This window comes from Lampetra fluviatilis, chromosome 1 (assembly GCF_964198595.1).
Source record: "Lampetra fluviatilis chromosome 1, kcLamFluv1.1, whole genome shotgun sequence".
NCBI lineage: Eukaryota > Metazoa > Chordata > Hyperoartia > Petromyzontiformes > Petromyzontidae > Lampetra > Lampetra fluviatilis.
This window is the reverse complement of record NC_136275.1, coordinates 37,583,474-37,600,889: the sequence shown is the minus strand read 5'-3', so window position 1 is coordinate 37,600,889 and position 17,416 is coordinate 37,583,474. Positions and strand designations below refer to the sequence as shown.

General features: G+C 54.5%; 1 protein-coding gene across 8 annotated transcripts in view; it reads right to left on the bottom strand.

Moving 5' to 3' along the window:
- Nucleotides 1–5,518, bottom strand: part of LOC144935311 (RNA binding protein fox-1 homolog 1-like) — a 183,531-nt gene extending 178,013 nt beyond the window's left edge. For 6 of the 8 annotated variants that reach the window (XM_078861871.1, XM_078861887.1, XM_078861914.1 and 3 more), the window contains exon 1: nucleotides 4,830–5,517. In XM_078861871.1, coding sequence (XP_078717997.1) covers nucleotides 4,830–4,928 — 99 coding nt within the window. In that variant the 5' untranslated portion in view covers nucleotides 4,929–5,517. Of the gene's footprint in view, nucleotides 1–4,829 lie in introns of all 8 variants that reach the window. The other 2 variants (XM_078861879.1, XM_078861895.1) reach the window with 1 other exon arrangement.
- Nucleotides 5,519–17,416: the final 11,898 nt, after the last annotated feature.

The window sequence follows — 17,416 nt, the reverse complement described above, 5'->3', positions numbered from 1 at the left end:
GAAGGACAACAAACTAAAGATAAAACAACAAAGTTCTAAAGAAATGAGCTTTGAATATCGATGATGATTTACAAGCGCATAGCTCCAGTGATGTCCTAATATCGTAACGAAGAACGTTCCAGACGGCCGCAGAAGCGCGTCTGTAAGCGGGGTGCTATGATGGTGACACGTGATTGCTCGACTGCCGAGCCAAAAGCCGCCGCCGCTGCTGATGCTGCTGCTGCTGTGAGGATGAGCGGACTGAGATCGCGTGGTGATGGTTCGGGCTCCTTGTCGAGATCAGCGAGGTATTGTGGTTCATTCGTGGCACGCACTTTGTGTGTAATGAGGGCGACATTATAATGTAAAGTGACTGTGTACCCCGTGACTACGTGTCGTTATTATTATCCCCAATGGCTGGAGGGGGGGGGGGGGTGGAAGGAGTAGTGGGGTGGAAGGGGAGTTATTCGGCAATGTGTATGTGTGGTCGTGTCGAACATCAGTGCAAAGTCGCAGGCGAATGATCGAAGCGTGCAGCGGAGTTGACGACGCACCGCATTGGGTCGAGATGTCCACTCACGCGGACATACAAGGATAGTCTTGCCACAGAGGGCCGTTCGACACTCACAATAGAGACCGTTCGAATCGAACGCTCTTTCTGCTGTAAGTACGGCGGGGAGCGTTGACGGTGTATTTGCGTTCGTGCCGAGGTTGGTGAGCGAGCCAGCGGGCGGCTCAACAGGAGCAGGCTCCTTGTGATACGTCTCTGAACAGCTGCGGGGGAAGTACCAATAATAATGATGATGATGGGAGCAGGCCGCGACGTTAGGCACCATGCGGCCCATGCACAGAGATCGGACAACCGCCGCCGCGTTCGGGGCTATTGGTGAACTCGTCTCATGGACATTCACGAACCTCGCAGCCGCCCTGTATGGGGGGGCGGGGGGTGGTGTCCGAAAACTTCCCCTAAAAACGACCCCCCCTCCGCCACCACCACCTACCACAACCCCCCCCCCCCCCAACTCGTAGCCGCGATGGCCTCGCTCACTCGGAAGAGCGCTTGACGTGGTCGAGTCGTCACCTCGAGGGCGTCCGGGAGGCATCGCCCGGCGCCTCTCTGGAGATGTACGCGCTCAAGCGGACACGGCGGAGCGTTCAAAGTCCGCGAGTTTCGGCCGCGTGCCAGTCGCGCGCGATGCGTGCACGCGCGGGGAGCGGTGGCGCTTGTGGTCAGCGCAGCGAGCGCTGTAACTACGAACGCGGCGGCTCGAGTTCGATTCCCGCTCACGGCCAACACCAGTGACGATTATCTGAACCTGTGCTGGGTCTCCCCCTAGGTCGACTCAGCCTTAAGCGATTCGTTCATGCTGCGGTGTGTGAACGTCAGCATTGGGGAGACAAAGGCGGTCGGGGCGTGGAGCTGCTCACACCTCCCACTCGCGTGACGTTCCCTTCTAAATCGGTGGTCGCCAACAGCACTTGCCCCAACATGTCAAAGCCAACGAAGACCACCTCCCCGTCGCCTTCCATCGACTGTTGCGCAGCCAAGGGCTGTTAGCGAGCACCTATGAAGGCCGAAGGGAGTGGTGGCTGGCACCACATCCCGGCCGTCTTTGTTCTCGCCACACACCGCGACAGGTACACATCAGAACCCGTGGCGACCTCGGAGAGTCCAAGGACCCACCGCGTGTTGCTTGCGCACGTACAAGAGACATGTACTCGCGTGTATGTATTATGTATGGGTGTGTATGTATGTTTGTGAGTTATGTATTATGTATGTGTGTGTAGGCGCTCTGCGCTTTAAATACACCCCGCTGTGTACTCGATGACTCTTATAGCTAGCCCCCCCCCCCCCCCCAATCTTTCTCTCTCTGCAGTCGAGGCACATGGTGAGGGGGATGGGTGTTCCTCTAGGGACCTCGAAGACACCAGGGTTCTCTTCCCAAGCAGCCTCGGGGCAAAACGGGGTGCCCCGCGTGAGAGTGGTGGGGGGGGGTTCAGTGCTGACACGGAGGGGTGGGATAGGGGGGGGGGGCTCGCATCCCATGTCTCGTTGCTCGGCAAAGATCCCCGTATAGCCTGAGCAGAGCGTTTGGGGCAAGTGCTGCTGCCGCTCCATTCGTGCACACATACACTCTTTGACGCACGATGAATTGCAAGCGCAGACACAAACATGAACAAATACCCCACACACACATACGCACCACATAGTCTGTAACAGACTGTTGGGGCAAATGCTGTTAGCGAGCACATATGACGGCCGGCACGGCACACGAGGGGGTGGGTGGCCAGCACCACTACGTTATCTCCCACAGTGGCGATGTTTATACACCGCACCAGGTACTTAATTTAGGCTGAGTTTACCTAAGAGAGGCCCAGAACCGGTTCAGATAATCGTCACCGGTGTTTGGTGGCCGTGAGCGTGAATCGAACTCGGGTCGCCGGGTTCGTAGCGCAGCACGCTGACCGCTACACTACCGCTCCAACAACAACAACCGCCATTCGCCATTAAGTGGCGGTGACGTCACCACGGCGCTTGTGCCAGGCTAGGTGCACGTTAAGGCCACGTGAAGTGTCAAACGCCCGCTCACAGGAGGTCACGGAACAGACACAGGTGCCATGGGTTGCCTGACTGAGATGACTGGCTGACATGACTACCGCTCCCCACGCACACACACATGCACACGCACGCACTCTCTCACAGACACACACACGCACACGCGCGGACAGGCACTGACACGCGCACACGCGCGCTCGTGCACTGCGTCACGCCGAGGTGAGCGGGTCACCTTTAAGACTCCACTTGATTTTTTTTGGTGAGGAATTACATCAGCGGTGGTGTGCGATGCGCGTTTCCGACAGAGTGAATTCACAGACTCGGGGAGGTGAGGGGGGGAGGTGCAGGGAGGGGAGAGGGGCAGGAGGGGGCGGCTCCACTTGACCCCTGAGGTTTTAGCCGACCGAGACGAGAGTACAAAAATGCAACCGTGGACATGTTCGCGGGTGCGTGTGAGCGTGCGTGCAGTGTGTAGATGTTGGGGAGACAAATGCGGCCGGGTGTGGGTCCTGGTCAAACCAACCCCTCGTGCGCCGTTCCGGCTTTCATTGGTGCTCGCTAACAGCACTTGCCCCAACAGTTTGTTAAAGGCTATACGGGGGGTCGTTGTCTTTGGTCCATTGTGTGGATGTCATACGTGTGTATGTGGCCGTGTGTCTGGTTGAGTCACTGTGTATGAAAGCGTATCTAAACGTGTGTCAAAGTGTGTGTTGTCGTGTGTGTACATCTGTGTAGGAGCGGTGGCGCAGTGGTTAGCGCATTGCGCTACGTACTCAGCGACCCGAGTTCAATGTCCGCTCACTGCCAACATCGGTGACGAATATCTGAAACAGTCCTCGGACTCCATTAGGTAGACTCAGCCTCAAAAGAGTTTACCTAGTGCGTGCGATGTGTAAACATCGCTACTGGAGGTGACGAAGGCGGCCGGGCACTGTGCTGGCTACCCAAACCCTCGTGTGCCGTGCCGGCCATCAAAGGTTCTCGCTAACAGCACTTGCCCCAACAGTCTGTTGAGGTTATGCGGAGGATCTTTGTCTGCGCGCGTATATGAACGCATGCGTACGCACGCGTGTTCATCTCTCTCGCTCGCTGGCGTGTGCGTTGTGTGTGTTGCGAGGGAGGAAGAGGGCCGTCAAAAAATCCTCGCCGCTGATTAATTACCACGCATGGCAGATCAAGTTTCGCCTTCGGAACATTGCATTTCGCGCGGTTATTATGCATTTATTTGTGCATTTATTATTAACGCAACGGACCAGCACGAGCGCTTTTGAATTGCCCCGTGCGAGGGCGTCCAGGACTCGGGGCCCCAATTAAGGCAGCATCGCTCAACGTTTTTTTTTCCTTTCTGCGAGCGGCGATAAAAACGTAAGAAGCAAGGAAGCTTCCTCTCTCCTGCCACCCCAATACAACATCTACCCACTCCTTCCTCTCTCTCTCTCGCTCTCGCTTGCGCTTTCTCTCTCTCTCTGTGTGCGTCTGCACGCTTCAATAATGGTGAAAAATGCGACCGCTGCATATCTGTGGGATTTAGAGAGGGCTGGCGGAGCCATATAATATGCCACTAAAAGAGAGCGTTACGCGAATGCGCAATTTGCGATATGCAAACGCGTAGGGGCTGTGATGATGATTATGTGTGTCGTGAATGCAGGCGTGCGTGCGGGCTGCGTGTGTGTGCACACATTTATCATACACATGGCACACGCAGCACCATATTTGGCAATTAAAATCCGTCTTCTGACGCCTTTACATTGGTCCAACATCTCAGCTCGCACCGCATGCTCCAACCAATAAAAGTGTTACTGATCCGCGGGCACGTGTTCATCATAATTGCTTGGCCCGAACTCGACTGAAACGTCCCAGTTACAAACACGACGCCTGCTTCTCTGAAACGTATCTAACGCAGACAGGGCCCGGTGGCTTTCTTGGCTGTAATATCATCATCATCATCACCACCACCACCAACACCACGGTCCGACTCGCATCGGAACAATTTCTAAATCCATAAACGAGAAAATAAATATTTTCTTCGCGAAAAAAAATCGACCAAAACGTACAAATAAGACCGCGCGCGCTGCACAAAAACCCTCCAAACCCCACGGTGGCTCCGACCGCGAAGTCGCTCGCAACGCCGCGAGCTCGGAGCGCGCCGCGTGTGAGACGCGGAGCGAACACGGCGAGAGGTTCTCACCAAGCGCCGCGTTGCCCCGGATTTGCGATTGCGCCACCACCACCGCCACCACCACCACTACCACCACCACCGCACCGTCGCCGTTGTTACCGTAGCCGTGCTCACCTGCTGTATGTAGAGGAAGGCCAGGGCGCAGGCCGGGTGCGGGATCATTCCCAGTGCGGGCAGGGCGGCCGGGTTGGGCGGCGCTCCAGAGCAGTGCATGAGGGCGCAGGATACGGGAGTCTCTCGACCGACAGCGGCTCTCTCAATCTCTCTCTCTCACTCTCTCACACAGCGCGCTCTCTCTCTCTCTCACGCACACACACACACCACACACTTCTCGCGCTCTCTCTCGCTCTCTCACACAGCTCACTCACTCACGGCGGCGGCGAGATCACTTGCGCACGCACGCGTGAGCGCGGCCTCTGCCCAGATAAGCAATAGCTCCTACACACACACACGCGCGCGCACGCACACGGAAAGACACACGCACACACGCACGGACGCACTCCACTCGCTCCCCCACTCACGCAGACGCGCACGCTCTCGCTCTCTCTCTCTCTCTGGCTCGCACGCCGCGCTCGCTCGCTCGCTCGCTCACGCGTTCATCGCGCGCCTCCTCGTCGGCGGTCGTGGGGTGCGCGCTCATGCACGGCGCGCGCGCGCGCGCGAGCTCTCCCGTCCGCGTGTCGGTGCGCGTGTCGGTCCGTCGGTCCGTCCGTCCGTCCGCGCGTGCGTGACGAGCACTGCGGAGTCGTCGCTACAGCGAGGGGTGCGCGTCGGCACTCTGAGACTGCATCGGCGAATTCCTGGTTTTCAGCAGCCCGCTTTGCCCCCTCCCGCGGCCCGCCCGCCCACCCGCCCGCGCTCGCCCCCTCCTCCTCCTCTGTTCTTCTCTCTCGTCCTCTCTTCTCTGTGTTCCGCAGACCCCGCCATGCATGCATCTGCCGCTGCCGCCGCTGCCGCCGCTGCAGCTGCTGCTGCTGCTGTTGCCGCTTATGCGCGAAGGGGATTGATTGGATGAAGCGCGGTGCGCCCTGGTCCCCCGATCGCGCCGAGCGGGGATCGTTACGGTAACGCAACGCACGGTTGGAGCATACAAGGGACCTTAGTACGTACAGACCATGCGTTTGTTAAATTTAATAACCGCGATGTGTGTAAGGTTATAGACGCGACACGGTACCACACAGTGCATACATGCACACACACACGCTCAGAGCACACATGCACGAGACTGCACGCATTAGACACAACCGGTGCTATGTTACACACACACACATATATACATACCCACTATACACGTATACACAACACATATACACACATGCATACGAAGATGCACAGACGACATGCAAATACTAAAAGAGGAAAGGCGAAGATCCCACACCGTTGGGTCAAGTGCTGTTAGCGAGCACCTTCCAATAGCCAACACGAGGCAGATGGGTGGCTAGCGACTGTCCCGGCCGCCTTTGTCTTCCCAGTGCTGATTTTTTTTCTTTCCCACGGCACCATGTGCTCATTTGAAGCTGGTTTGATCTAGGGGAGACCCAGGAACAAGTTCAGATAATCGTCACTCGATGTTGGCTGTGAGCGGGAACCTAATCTTGGCTCGCCAGGTTCGTAGCGTAGTGCGCTAACCACCGCGCCACCGCTCCCCACAATGTATAGAGTCGCTACATGCACGTACATGCACAATACACGTCATACACGCGCACTGGCCTTCATTTCAGCCGGGTGCGTTCGCAGCCGGCACACCACATCCAGTATACGTTCCAGATGCCTCGTCCAGATTATCAGTGATCGGGGGCAAATATATTCGGTGAGCAATTGGGGGCCAGAACACGCCACGTGAACACATGACACACGCCCTCCTCTGTCGCAAGCGACACATGTTCACAGAACGTTGTACATACAAACACCACAAACACATAGGCTACATGCACACCACACACACACGATGTATACACACACACTACTGGAACATTATGCATGTACACACCACACACACACGCTGTATACACACACTACTGGAACATTATGCATGTACACACCACACACACACGCTGTATACACACACACACACTACTGGAACATTATGCATGTACACACCACACACACACGCTGTATACACACACACACACACTACTGGAACATTATGCATGTACACACCACACACACACACGCTGTATATACACACACACACACAACTGGAACACTATTCATGTACACCCCACACACACACAGGCTGTATATACATACAGACACTACTGGGACGCAAAACATGGACACATCACAGACACATTTGTCTACACCCGGCATACCACATCCAGTATAGACGTATGACTTACTTTTACCCACGCGTTTATACAGAAATGCTCAAATGAGTCGTATGACTCGAGCGTTTTCAGCAAATCAACGCGCTTATTTTAAAAGTGGTAGGAAACGGATCATTCGTAGAAAACCCAATGCTCGTGGGGAGGGGGCTATCACTCCAACCCCCGTACAGATGGACACAGCTGGCGATTAGTCCACGCTCTGTCCTGCCTTCTCGTGGCGAGCCGGGGTCACGGAACCGTCCTCGACACCCAAGGGAAGGGCGCTTCACGACAACCAACACTCGCTACCTCCACAGTGCGATACGTCCGCACCCGGCACACTGCGTCCGGTAGACATCTGGCCTACGGCTGTGACCATCGGACACGGCTCCAGTCCAACAGGGGGCCCGGAAGGAAACCACACTCAGTGAGAAATCAGCAACGCTCACACACACACACGCACAGCGCAGCACAGCGAGTGCACGCACACCACGCGTGACACAACGCCGTACCACACACCCCCTCGACTCCCCCTCGACTTCTCCCGCCCCATAGCGCTTACCCCACCCCACCCCCCTATTGTCATCCCACCCCCGCAAACCCTCCCCCTTGTTTCCCATCGCCCACACATTCACGGGCACCGTGCATCCACCTTGGGGTCTGCACGGAGCGTGCGGCACGGGGGGGGGGGGGCGCGCTTCGTTACGGCATCGACGCAGACCGACAACTCTGGGACGCTGCCCCCCCCCTCCCCCCTCCTCTCTCTCTCGGACAACGCACTTGCTGACCCACGCCATACTGTACATCTGTGACAACAAGAGCTTCATAGCTCATCGGATTTCCTCCGGTCTAAATACAGATTGTGATTCTGATCTGATTAAGGGGGGATGTGCGGATTCCTCCCCTCCCTCCCTCCCTCCCTCCCCTCCTCCTCCCTCCCCTCCTTGCGTGGGATGTCCCCCAGCGCCTCGCCTACCCTCCCTCCCTCCCTATTTATCCCGTCCTAAGCGGCATCAAAAGCCGCGGCGATTTTTGCAAAATACCCGAGAGACGCACGGGCCACTAAATAAGAGCGAGGGATCTGATGCGGGGATTCACGCAGACACGCGCTTGCCGCTGCACACAGACACGGCTCAACACTCACCGTTAACCTCAAAAACAAGGATTCTCCCGTGTCGCCTTAACAGACTGTTGGGGCAAGTGCTGTTAGTGAGCACCTATGAGGGCTGGCACGGCACACGAGGATGTTAGTGGCCAACACCACGCCCGGCCGCCTTGGTCTCCCCAGTGGCGATGTTTACACACCGCACCAGGTACTCATTTGAGGCCGAGTCTACCTAGGGGAGGCCCAGGGCCGATTCAAATTATCGTCACCGGTGTTGGCCGTGAGCTGGGTAATCGAACCCGGGTCGCCGGGTTCGTAGCGCAGCGTAGCGCTAACCGCTACACGACCGATCCCCACACCATTAACCTCACATGCACACACGTCGGTGCATATGTACAATGGCATCATCTTCGAGTGAGAAGTCAAGAAATATCGACATCAGTGCTCTGCGGTTGGCCTGAGTGAAGAGTGGTGGAGCTGCGTCACTTTCGCAACCCTGGCCCAGCCGGACTCAACAACTCCATACACCATCAACAAGCAAGCTGCAACGTTAGGCTACGGGCAATGTTAGTCTACGTGCAATGTTAGTCTATGGGCAATGTTAGTATATGGGCAATGTTAGTCTATGGGAAATGTTAGTCTACGGGTAATTTTAGTATGTGGGTAATGTTAGTCTATGGGCAATGTTAGTCTATGGGCAATATTAGTCTATGGGCAATGTTAGACTGTGGGCAATGATATTCTATGAGTAATTTTAGTCCGAGCAATAATAGTCTATGGACAATGGCGAAACTCAATGTTCAATAAGCGACGTTTTGTAAAAAAGCTCTTCTTAGTTTTAATTTGTCTTTTATGTATTTTTCATGTTAAGACCGCGGCAGTGTTATTGCCGATTGTGTTGTTGTTGTTGTTGCTGCTGCTAACTCGTCTTGTGCACGACCACCAACTAGGGCAGCAGCAGCAGCAGCAACAACAAGGGTATCACCACCATGTAGTGTGTGTAAAATATATTATGATTGCTAAAAAATAAATACGTTTATTTTTGCATTCCCCTGTAAGCGGATGAAAAGTTATCGGCAAAAAAAAACGATTTACCGGTTTTGCCACACGTACAGAAGCGTCTAAAGCGATGAACCTACCAATGCTGTTGTACCTTAATTACGCTGAGACACGGGGGTGCCATCCGCACGACGCGGTGACTTAGGCCGCTGTGCCAATCAGCTCATTCGTTACAAGCATCCCACTGGAAGCGATGTAGCGGTTCCTGATTCTCTGAACCGGTAACCGATTCTGAAAACGTTTACCGATGGTTGTTGTTGTATTGCTTACCCCCTAGAAATATACTCGTATTATACATGCATAGGCTGCACATACATACGCATAATGCACGCTTGTATGCAGAGAGAACACGTACTCCACACACAGACTATACACACAATACACACAGACTATATACACAAACACTACACACAAACTATACACAGACAATGCACACACTACACACATACTATACACACTACACACCAAACACTACACAGAGACCATGCATACCCTACACTCACGAACACTACACACAGCATTCTACTCTTCGCCTATCACAATACGTGGATGCATTCACACTATAAACCCCACACGCACACCACACACCCCGCACACACTACACATACACAGCACCCGCCACGCACCCAAGACACGTACGTTTTATATCTCGACCACTCACACAATCGCTCACTAACATATACACAGGCATTTAGTCAATTCCACACAGACAATTACGCGCGCGCACACACAATCACTCGCGCGCACACACAATCACTCGCGCGCACACACACACACACGCAATTAGGCAGACGCTACAATGTGGATTCATAAAGTCTAAATTGGATAGAATCGCAAGTGAAGATATCACACAAAACACGCAATTATCTGAATACACACACACACACACAATGATCACTCGTGTAGCCTTCGCAGGCTGTTGGGACAAGTGCCGTTAGCGAGCGCCTCTTCATTCCAGCGCAGCTCACAGCGGGCTGGGTGGTGATGGGGCCGGCCCAATGTCCGACCGCCTCTTGTCAACCCAGTGTCCACCGTACTCAACTCAAGGCTGAGTCGACCGAGCGTTCGACCCAAGAACGCATTGCACGATCACAGACAAGCCGCCGATGTTGACCGAGGCCTGGTTTCGAACCCGGTTGGTGCGATTCGGAGCGCGGGCGTGCTGCTCACCACGAGGCTACACACAGACACACGTCCAGCCAACCAGAGCCACGTTACGAATCCACATCCTCTCCTACCCCCCCCTCCTCCTCCTCCTTCCCCTGTTACACACACCGAATCGTTAAGAAATTGGCCCGGAATTCTCAGATCCCTCGGGAGTGTGTGGAGAGGGGGAGGAGGAAGAGGTGGAGGTGGTGGGGTGGGAGAGGTGGGGGTGGGGTGGAGGTGTGGAGGGGGGGGCTGCGAGGGATAGGGGGAGGGGTATGGAAGCAGAGGAGGCTCCCAGCGAACATCAAAAACCATTTCCTGATTGGAGCTATTATCCAGCAGGAATGGCACCCGGGGGGAAACATTAGCTCCCCGTGCGGTGAGCCCGGCAAGGCCCCTTGCCCTGCGCTGTTCGCCAGCGCGCGTATCGGGCCTATTTTAATAATTGATCACTGCTCTCAGAAGTCGCGGCAGACAAGCGCAGGCATCTCACGTGGGGAGAGAGAAAGAGGGTGGGAAGGGGGGGAGAGTGTGCCTGGATGGGAGACGGGAGCGTGCGTGGTGGTGAGGAGTGAGGGCGAGAGAGGTGGGGGAATGGGAAATGGGATGGAGTGTATGTGGGGGGGGGGGGGGGGGTATTTTACCGATGCTGCACGACAGCTGGAGACAGAGTGGAGGGGGGGGGGAAATCCCACAGTTGAAAAATGTATTCATATATTCTGCACACAACACACATACACACACAGTGGGGGGCAACACACGGTGATGAGCGCAAGCTCACAGGCACACTTGCTGAGACACACACGCACCACACACATTCGCGCAAACACACACACACACAAAGACCCCCTGTATTGCCTTAACATCATTTGAGGGCACGCGATATTAGCGAGTACCTATGAAGGCCGGCACGGCACGCGAGGGGTGGGTTGCCTCAACCACGCCCCGCCACTCCAATACACGGGCACAAACAGACAAAGAGACAAAGATCCCACCGATGTTGCCTTCAAAAATTGTTGGGAAAAGTGCTCCTGGCCACCATAAAACCCTCGTGAGCCATTTTGGCCTTAATAGGTGCTCCTTATAAGCACACACTGCGCTTGCGCCATGCTAGTTGCACTTTGAGGCCACATGACGTGTCGAAGACCCCGCTGGCAGGAGGTCACAGGAACAGACTCAGGTGTCATTGGGTTGACTGACTCAGATAACTGGCAGATGCATCAACTGGGCTCCCCACTGCGCCAATTCAATGCGTTTTAGCCGCCCGGCGCTCCACTCGTTGTTGTGAGCGTCGCTCATCTGCCCCGCGTTGTTGCTGGAGGGTGACTGCCTCCATCTCCCCAGCAGTGTCTTTCACGAATCCTCCTCCACAGATACCGATTTTCACATTACTGGTACCAGTGATCGGAAAGGCCAATCAACTCCACATCCTTCTGTACCGCATCAGCCCATCTTTTCTCTAGCCCGTGCCGTGCCCATTAGCCCAATGTATCAGGTTGCTTGGGCATGCGGTGGCTGGGCATGTGGGCTACCTGATCCAGCCAACGCAGCCTCGCTTGCTCGAGGAACTCACAGATGGGACTACGTTCAGATCTTTCATGGATATGTGAACTCCTTTCACAATCTATTAACATGCCACATGTTCATCAGTAGCATCTCCAACTCCTCAGAGTGAGCAGCAATCACCAGATCATCCGGATACATAATATGGTTAATCAATAGGAAGTCATCCATTGACCACAGCCGGGCATCGATCAACCTCCCATTGTGTCTGTACCAGATGGAAACGTCACCGGTACATCCATGGAAAGCTTCTCGAACGACATGGTCAAAGACGATGTTAAATTGTGTTGGGGCCAGAGGACATTCATGTCGTACCCGAAGGTGATGATAAAATGGCTCCGTCACTCGGCCACGCAACTTTACCCGGACCTGCCCACCAACATGAAGGTCCTTAATGTTTGTGAGCAGACGGTCTGGGACTCCAACGGCACTAAAATAACCCAGAGCCCTGGTCTATTGATGGGATCATAGGCCTTGACCAGGTCAAAAATGCAGAGATGTAGGTTTTTTTGAAATTCTCCACACCTCTGATGTAGCATAAGGACAGAGAAAATGGCGTCTGTGCGTGACCACCCCGGTCTGAAACCGAATGGGGGCTCCACAAGCTTCTATCAGCAAATCTAGCACGGCGATGTTGAACAATTCTTGTCAGAACTTGTTCCAGCACTCTGGGGAAGCAGATACCCCGGTTGATTTTGCACTCAGTCCGGTCCCTTTTTTTAATGGGGACCACCAGGGCATCCTTCCAATCCTGCAGAACCCGTCCGATGAACCAAACGGTTGTAAACACGTTCCTTCGGAGTAGGATATTGGTTGGACAGCGCATTCGTGCACGACAGAAAGCTCGCGGTCACGTGACGCACTTCAACCAATCCGTGAGCGTACGTGTTTGGGAGGGGCTATGCACGACAGACAAATAATCCCTGGTGGGCAGTGTGGAACTGTTGTTCCTGCCTATATAATGTTAAAATTGGCAATATGCACACAGACGCCACCCTCCATCAGCAGTTCGATTGGGAGGTCATGCCTTCCCGATGCTTGACCTGGTTTTAAGCTTCTGATCGCCCTGCTCACTTCCTCAACATATCTTACATCAGCCAACCACTCACAAGGAGCGGATACTTCCTCCAATATTTGAGGAAGAGCCAAGGGGCCGTCAATAAATGACGTCACGCGATTTTGGACGATTTTGACCCCCCCCCCCTCGTCACACGGCGTCACAAAAAGCCAGACTCCCCCCCCCTCAAATATGACGTCACGAAGCTCTGCCCCCCCCCCCTCCCCCAAAAAATAAAACATGCTTCAAATCGCTTTAAACTATTGTCATTGTAGTGCTTATTTAATGTGGCGCTGCACTCTGATGTTGTAGGAGAAAACATTTATTAAAAAGTCTATTTAATTAAGTAGAACGTGTTGTCTATATTTATTGAAAGTTGCGCATTTTTACGTGACATCACATTTCTCACCCCCCCCCCCTCGACACACATCGTCACAAATGTCTGACCCCCCCCCCCAGGTGCGTGACGTCATTTATGGACGGCCCCCAACACCAACAGGGTCAACCCTATCCTGCCCTATGATGTTGTTTGAGCTGAGGTGTATCCCCGCCCGCAAGACAGAAATGCTCCGACAACCTGCAAACTTGTTCCTGGGAGTTGGAGATCGGATCGCCATTCTTTCACCATTCTTTCCATGAAAGATGGTGATACGTAGGGGTGCTGCAAGTTACTGTTTTGATGGTGTCAAACGTGATTTGTCATCGCGTACTACTGAGGCAGTTTCAATTTCCTCAGTAACTCGCGACCACCACTCATCCCTGCAGTGTCGCGCTTGCTCTCCGAACGAAGGCTGCGGTAAGCCTCCTCGTTCTTTGACGTGGGTTGTAGACACACACACACACACGCAGATAAAACACAAATAACAACACATACAAACACACCAGTGTGTGTGCCCAATGCCTTACACAGACACCAAAGACAAAGACGCCCCGTGTAGCCTGTAACACATCGTTGGGGCAAGTGCTGTTAGCGAGCACCTCTACAGGCACACGATGGGGTGTGTGGCCAGCACCACGCCCGGCCTCCTTTTCTGCCCAGTGCTGATGTTTTACACACACCACCAGGTTCTCATTTAAGTCTGAGTCGACCTCTTTGCGGCCCAGGACCGGTTCAGATTCACGTCTCTGATGTCACTGACGTTGACCGTTAGCGGGAACCTTCATTATATTCCGCGGGGCTTTGTGGCGCGATTCGCTAACCACTACGTTGCTGTTCCACACAGACAAAGATCCCCCATGTAGCCTTAACAGACTGTTGGGGGCAAGTGCTGTTAACGAGCACCTCTGAAGGCCGGGATGACGCACGAGGGGGTGGGGTAGCCAGCACCATGCCCGGCCGCCTCTTGTTTCCCATCAGTGACGATGTTCAACACGCGGCAGGAGGTGTAATTTGAGGCTGAGTGGACCTAGCGGAGGCCCAGAACCGGTCCAGATAATCCTCACTCGTGTTGGCCGCGAGCGACAATCGATCTCGACTCGCCGGATCCGCAGTGGAGCGCGCTAACCACTGCGCCACCGCTCCCCATTACCGCCACACACACACATACACAGAGACAAGCGCGCACCATCACAATGTTTTTAGGACGGTCACATCAGTTGCGCCCGAGGCGGTTAATGGGGAGATCACACCGAGCTGTCAGCTATCCCGATTAACCGCATCATCCCGTAACACACGAGCGGTTTGTTTATGGGGGTGGGGAGTAAGAGGGGGGGAGGGTGGTGGTGCCTCCACCCCCTCCTCCCCCCACCGTCCCTCCCCAGTTCCTCGTGTGCAGTGTCGGCGCGCGTGCAACGCCTGCCTCCGTTGCAAGTGTTCGACACGAATCGGGTCGCCGTCTCCTCTACCCCACCCGCCCCTTCCTCTTATTACCCAACCCTGGCAAACAAGCTCCCGCCGCGTCTCTCATTTTCGCTTGCCGTGTGGTTTTTTTATATATAAAATATATTTCATCACTTGTTTCCGAGAGAGTTTCCATTTTTATTTGATTATCTAAATATAAAATATTAAGCCGCAAAAACAGCAGCAACCAACGAAAAAAAAAAACTCACCACGTGTTTGAGTTGGGATGTTGGGGGCTGTAGCAGTGACGTGCGTGGCGGGGGTCGGGCCAAGGGGGTTCGGAGAGGGGGGTGGAGGAGTTGGGATGAAGACAGAACCGGCTGAGTACGAGGACGACATTGACAATTATTCTTGAGTTAACACAAACAAGTGTGTCTGTGTGTGTGTGTTTCCCGCTGTCATCTCAGTCATCTCGGTCATCTCGGTCAGTCGACCCGTGGCACCTGGGTCTGCCCCGTGACCTCCTGCCAGCGGGCGTTCGACACTTCACGTGGCCTCAAGGTGCACATGGCCTGGCACAAGCATCGTGGTGACGTCACCGCCACTTAGTGGCGAATGGCGGTTGTCGTTGTTTCCCGCTGCACGGTTTCGTCCATAAACACCGGTGACAATTATTTGAACCGGTCCTGGGCCTCAACTAGGTCGACTCAGCCTGAAATGAGCACCTGGTGCGGTGTGCAAAAATCGCCACTGGGAAGACAAAGGCGGTCGGGCGTGGTTCTGGCCACCCACACCCTCGTGTACCGTTGCGGCCTTCATAGGTGCTCGCTAACAGCACTTACCCCTACAGTCTGTTAAGGCTATACGGGGGATCTTTGCTTCCCGCTGCACGGAGGGACATTCCAGAGATTCGGAGAGGGCCAAAAGCAGAGTCCCACGTGGGCCCTCCCTTTATTTATTGCCGATACAAAAGCAAAGCCCCCGGTGTAGTGCCCTCTTGTGTGTGAGCCCGTGGACCCACGCCTCTCTGGGCGGTCCTGTGTGTGTGTGCGTGTCTCTATGTGTGTGCGTGTGTGTTCATAGTGGGGAGCGGTGGCGTGGCGGTTAGCGCGCTGCGCTAGGAACCCGGCGACCCGAATTTGTTCCCCGCTCACTGCCAACACCGGTGACGCTTATCTGAACCGGTCCTGGGCCTCCGCTAGGTCTACTCAGCCTCAAATGAGTTCCCTGGTGCGATGCGTAAACATCGCCACTTGGGAGACAAAGGTGGTGGTGGCCACTCACTCCCTCGTGTGCCGTGCCGGCCTTCATCGGTGCTCGCTAACAGCACTTGCCCCTACAGTCTGTTAAGGCTATACAGTGGGGGGGGGGATCTTTGTCTTTGTGTGTTTATATGTATCCAGAAAAAAATCCTGAAGAACAACAACAAGCTATTCTAATTACCGAGCGCACCCTTAAACGTCTTAATTGGCCAGCAGGCGGGGAGTGCATACAGCAGACCACATCGAGCGAGCTGCTGCTGCTGCTGCTTCTGCTGCTGCTGCCGACGTCGGTTGGTGGCATCAAAGGCTGCGGTATCAACAAAAAAAAACTCAACTTTTCCAATCGCATAACGGGCAACTTTCGTCTTTGGCGGGAGCTCTGTGTGCGGGGAAATGAGCCGAGGGTGTTAAGTAAAAAAAAAATTCCCATCGGAAAATTAACGGCACAAAAGAAGGCAAAATAGCATCGAAATACAATTAAATTAGATTAAAATAACACACAATGCAAATCGTGCGGGCTGCGGGATTACGCGGAGGCCATGTCACATCAGCGCCTGCGAAGCGAGATCAAAGCCTGCGACTGCATTATTAATATAGCGAGGAAGACACAAGTCATTTTTCGTCGCAAAGACAGACGTCTCGACCCCCTGCGCCGACACACGAGGACATTCATAATTAACGCGCGTCGGATGCGCCCGGACCGAGCCCCGCTCCCTCCCCTCCTCCACATCCCCCCAGCCTCTCCCTCCCCCCTTCCCCTTTTGCCTCCCTTTCTCCTCTACCTCCCTCCTGTGTCACCCTCCCTCTTTCCCCCTTCCTCCTCAGCTTCGCATAACCCCTGCTCTCAATATCCCTCTCCATTATCACTCTTTCCCCTCCAATGATCTCCCTCATTCATCGCCACATCTCCCATCCATATCTCCCTCTCGTTCCTCTCCATGCCTCCAACCGCGCCAGATCTTTCCTCTCCACAACGCTCCCTCGCACTGCAGGCCTCCCTTCCCTGCTCGCCCGCACACCACGTGGTGGCCCAGGTACGCGCGCGCCAGTTGAGCACGAGGGCGAGCGGCCACGTGACATCTACATTAAATAATTATTCACATCGTCGTCGAATTTCTCCTCCTCCTCTTCCCTCTCCTCCCTCCTCCTCTCCCATTGACCACCAATTTCCTCGTCCTCCCACCGAGCATAGGGTTAAGGGAGGTGGCGGTGACAGCTCCGAGGCGAGGATGTGTTTGGCCGACTTAACGCGGCCCTCCTCAACTGCCCCAGCTGGAGAATGCGGCGCTAATCACACCGCATGTGAGCAAGGATTCAAATTAGATTTTAAAATAATAATAATAATAGGGTCATGCCTTCAAAGCGATTTTGCAAGCACAATTAAATATCTTAACTCACAACGCTCATTATTAACCTGCAT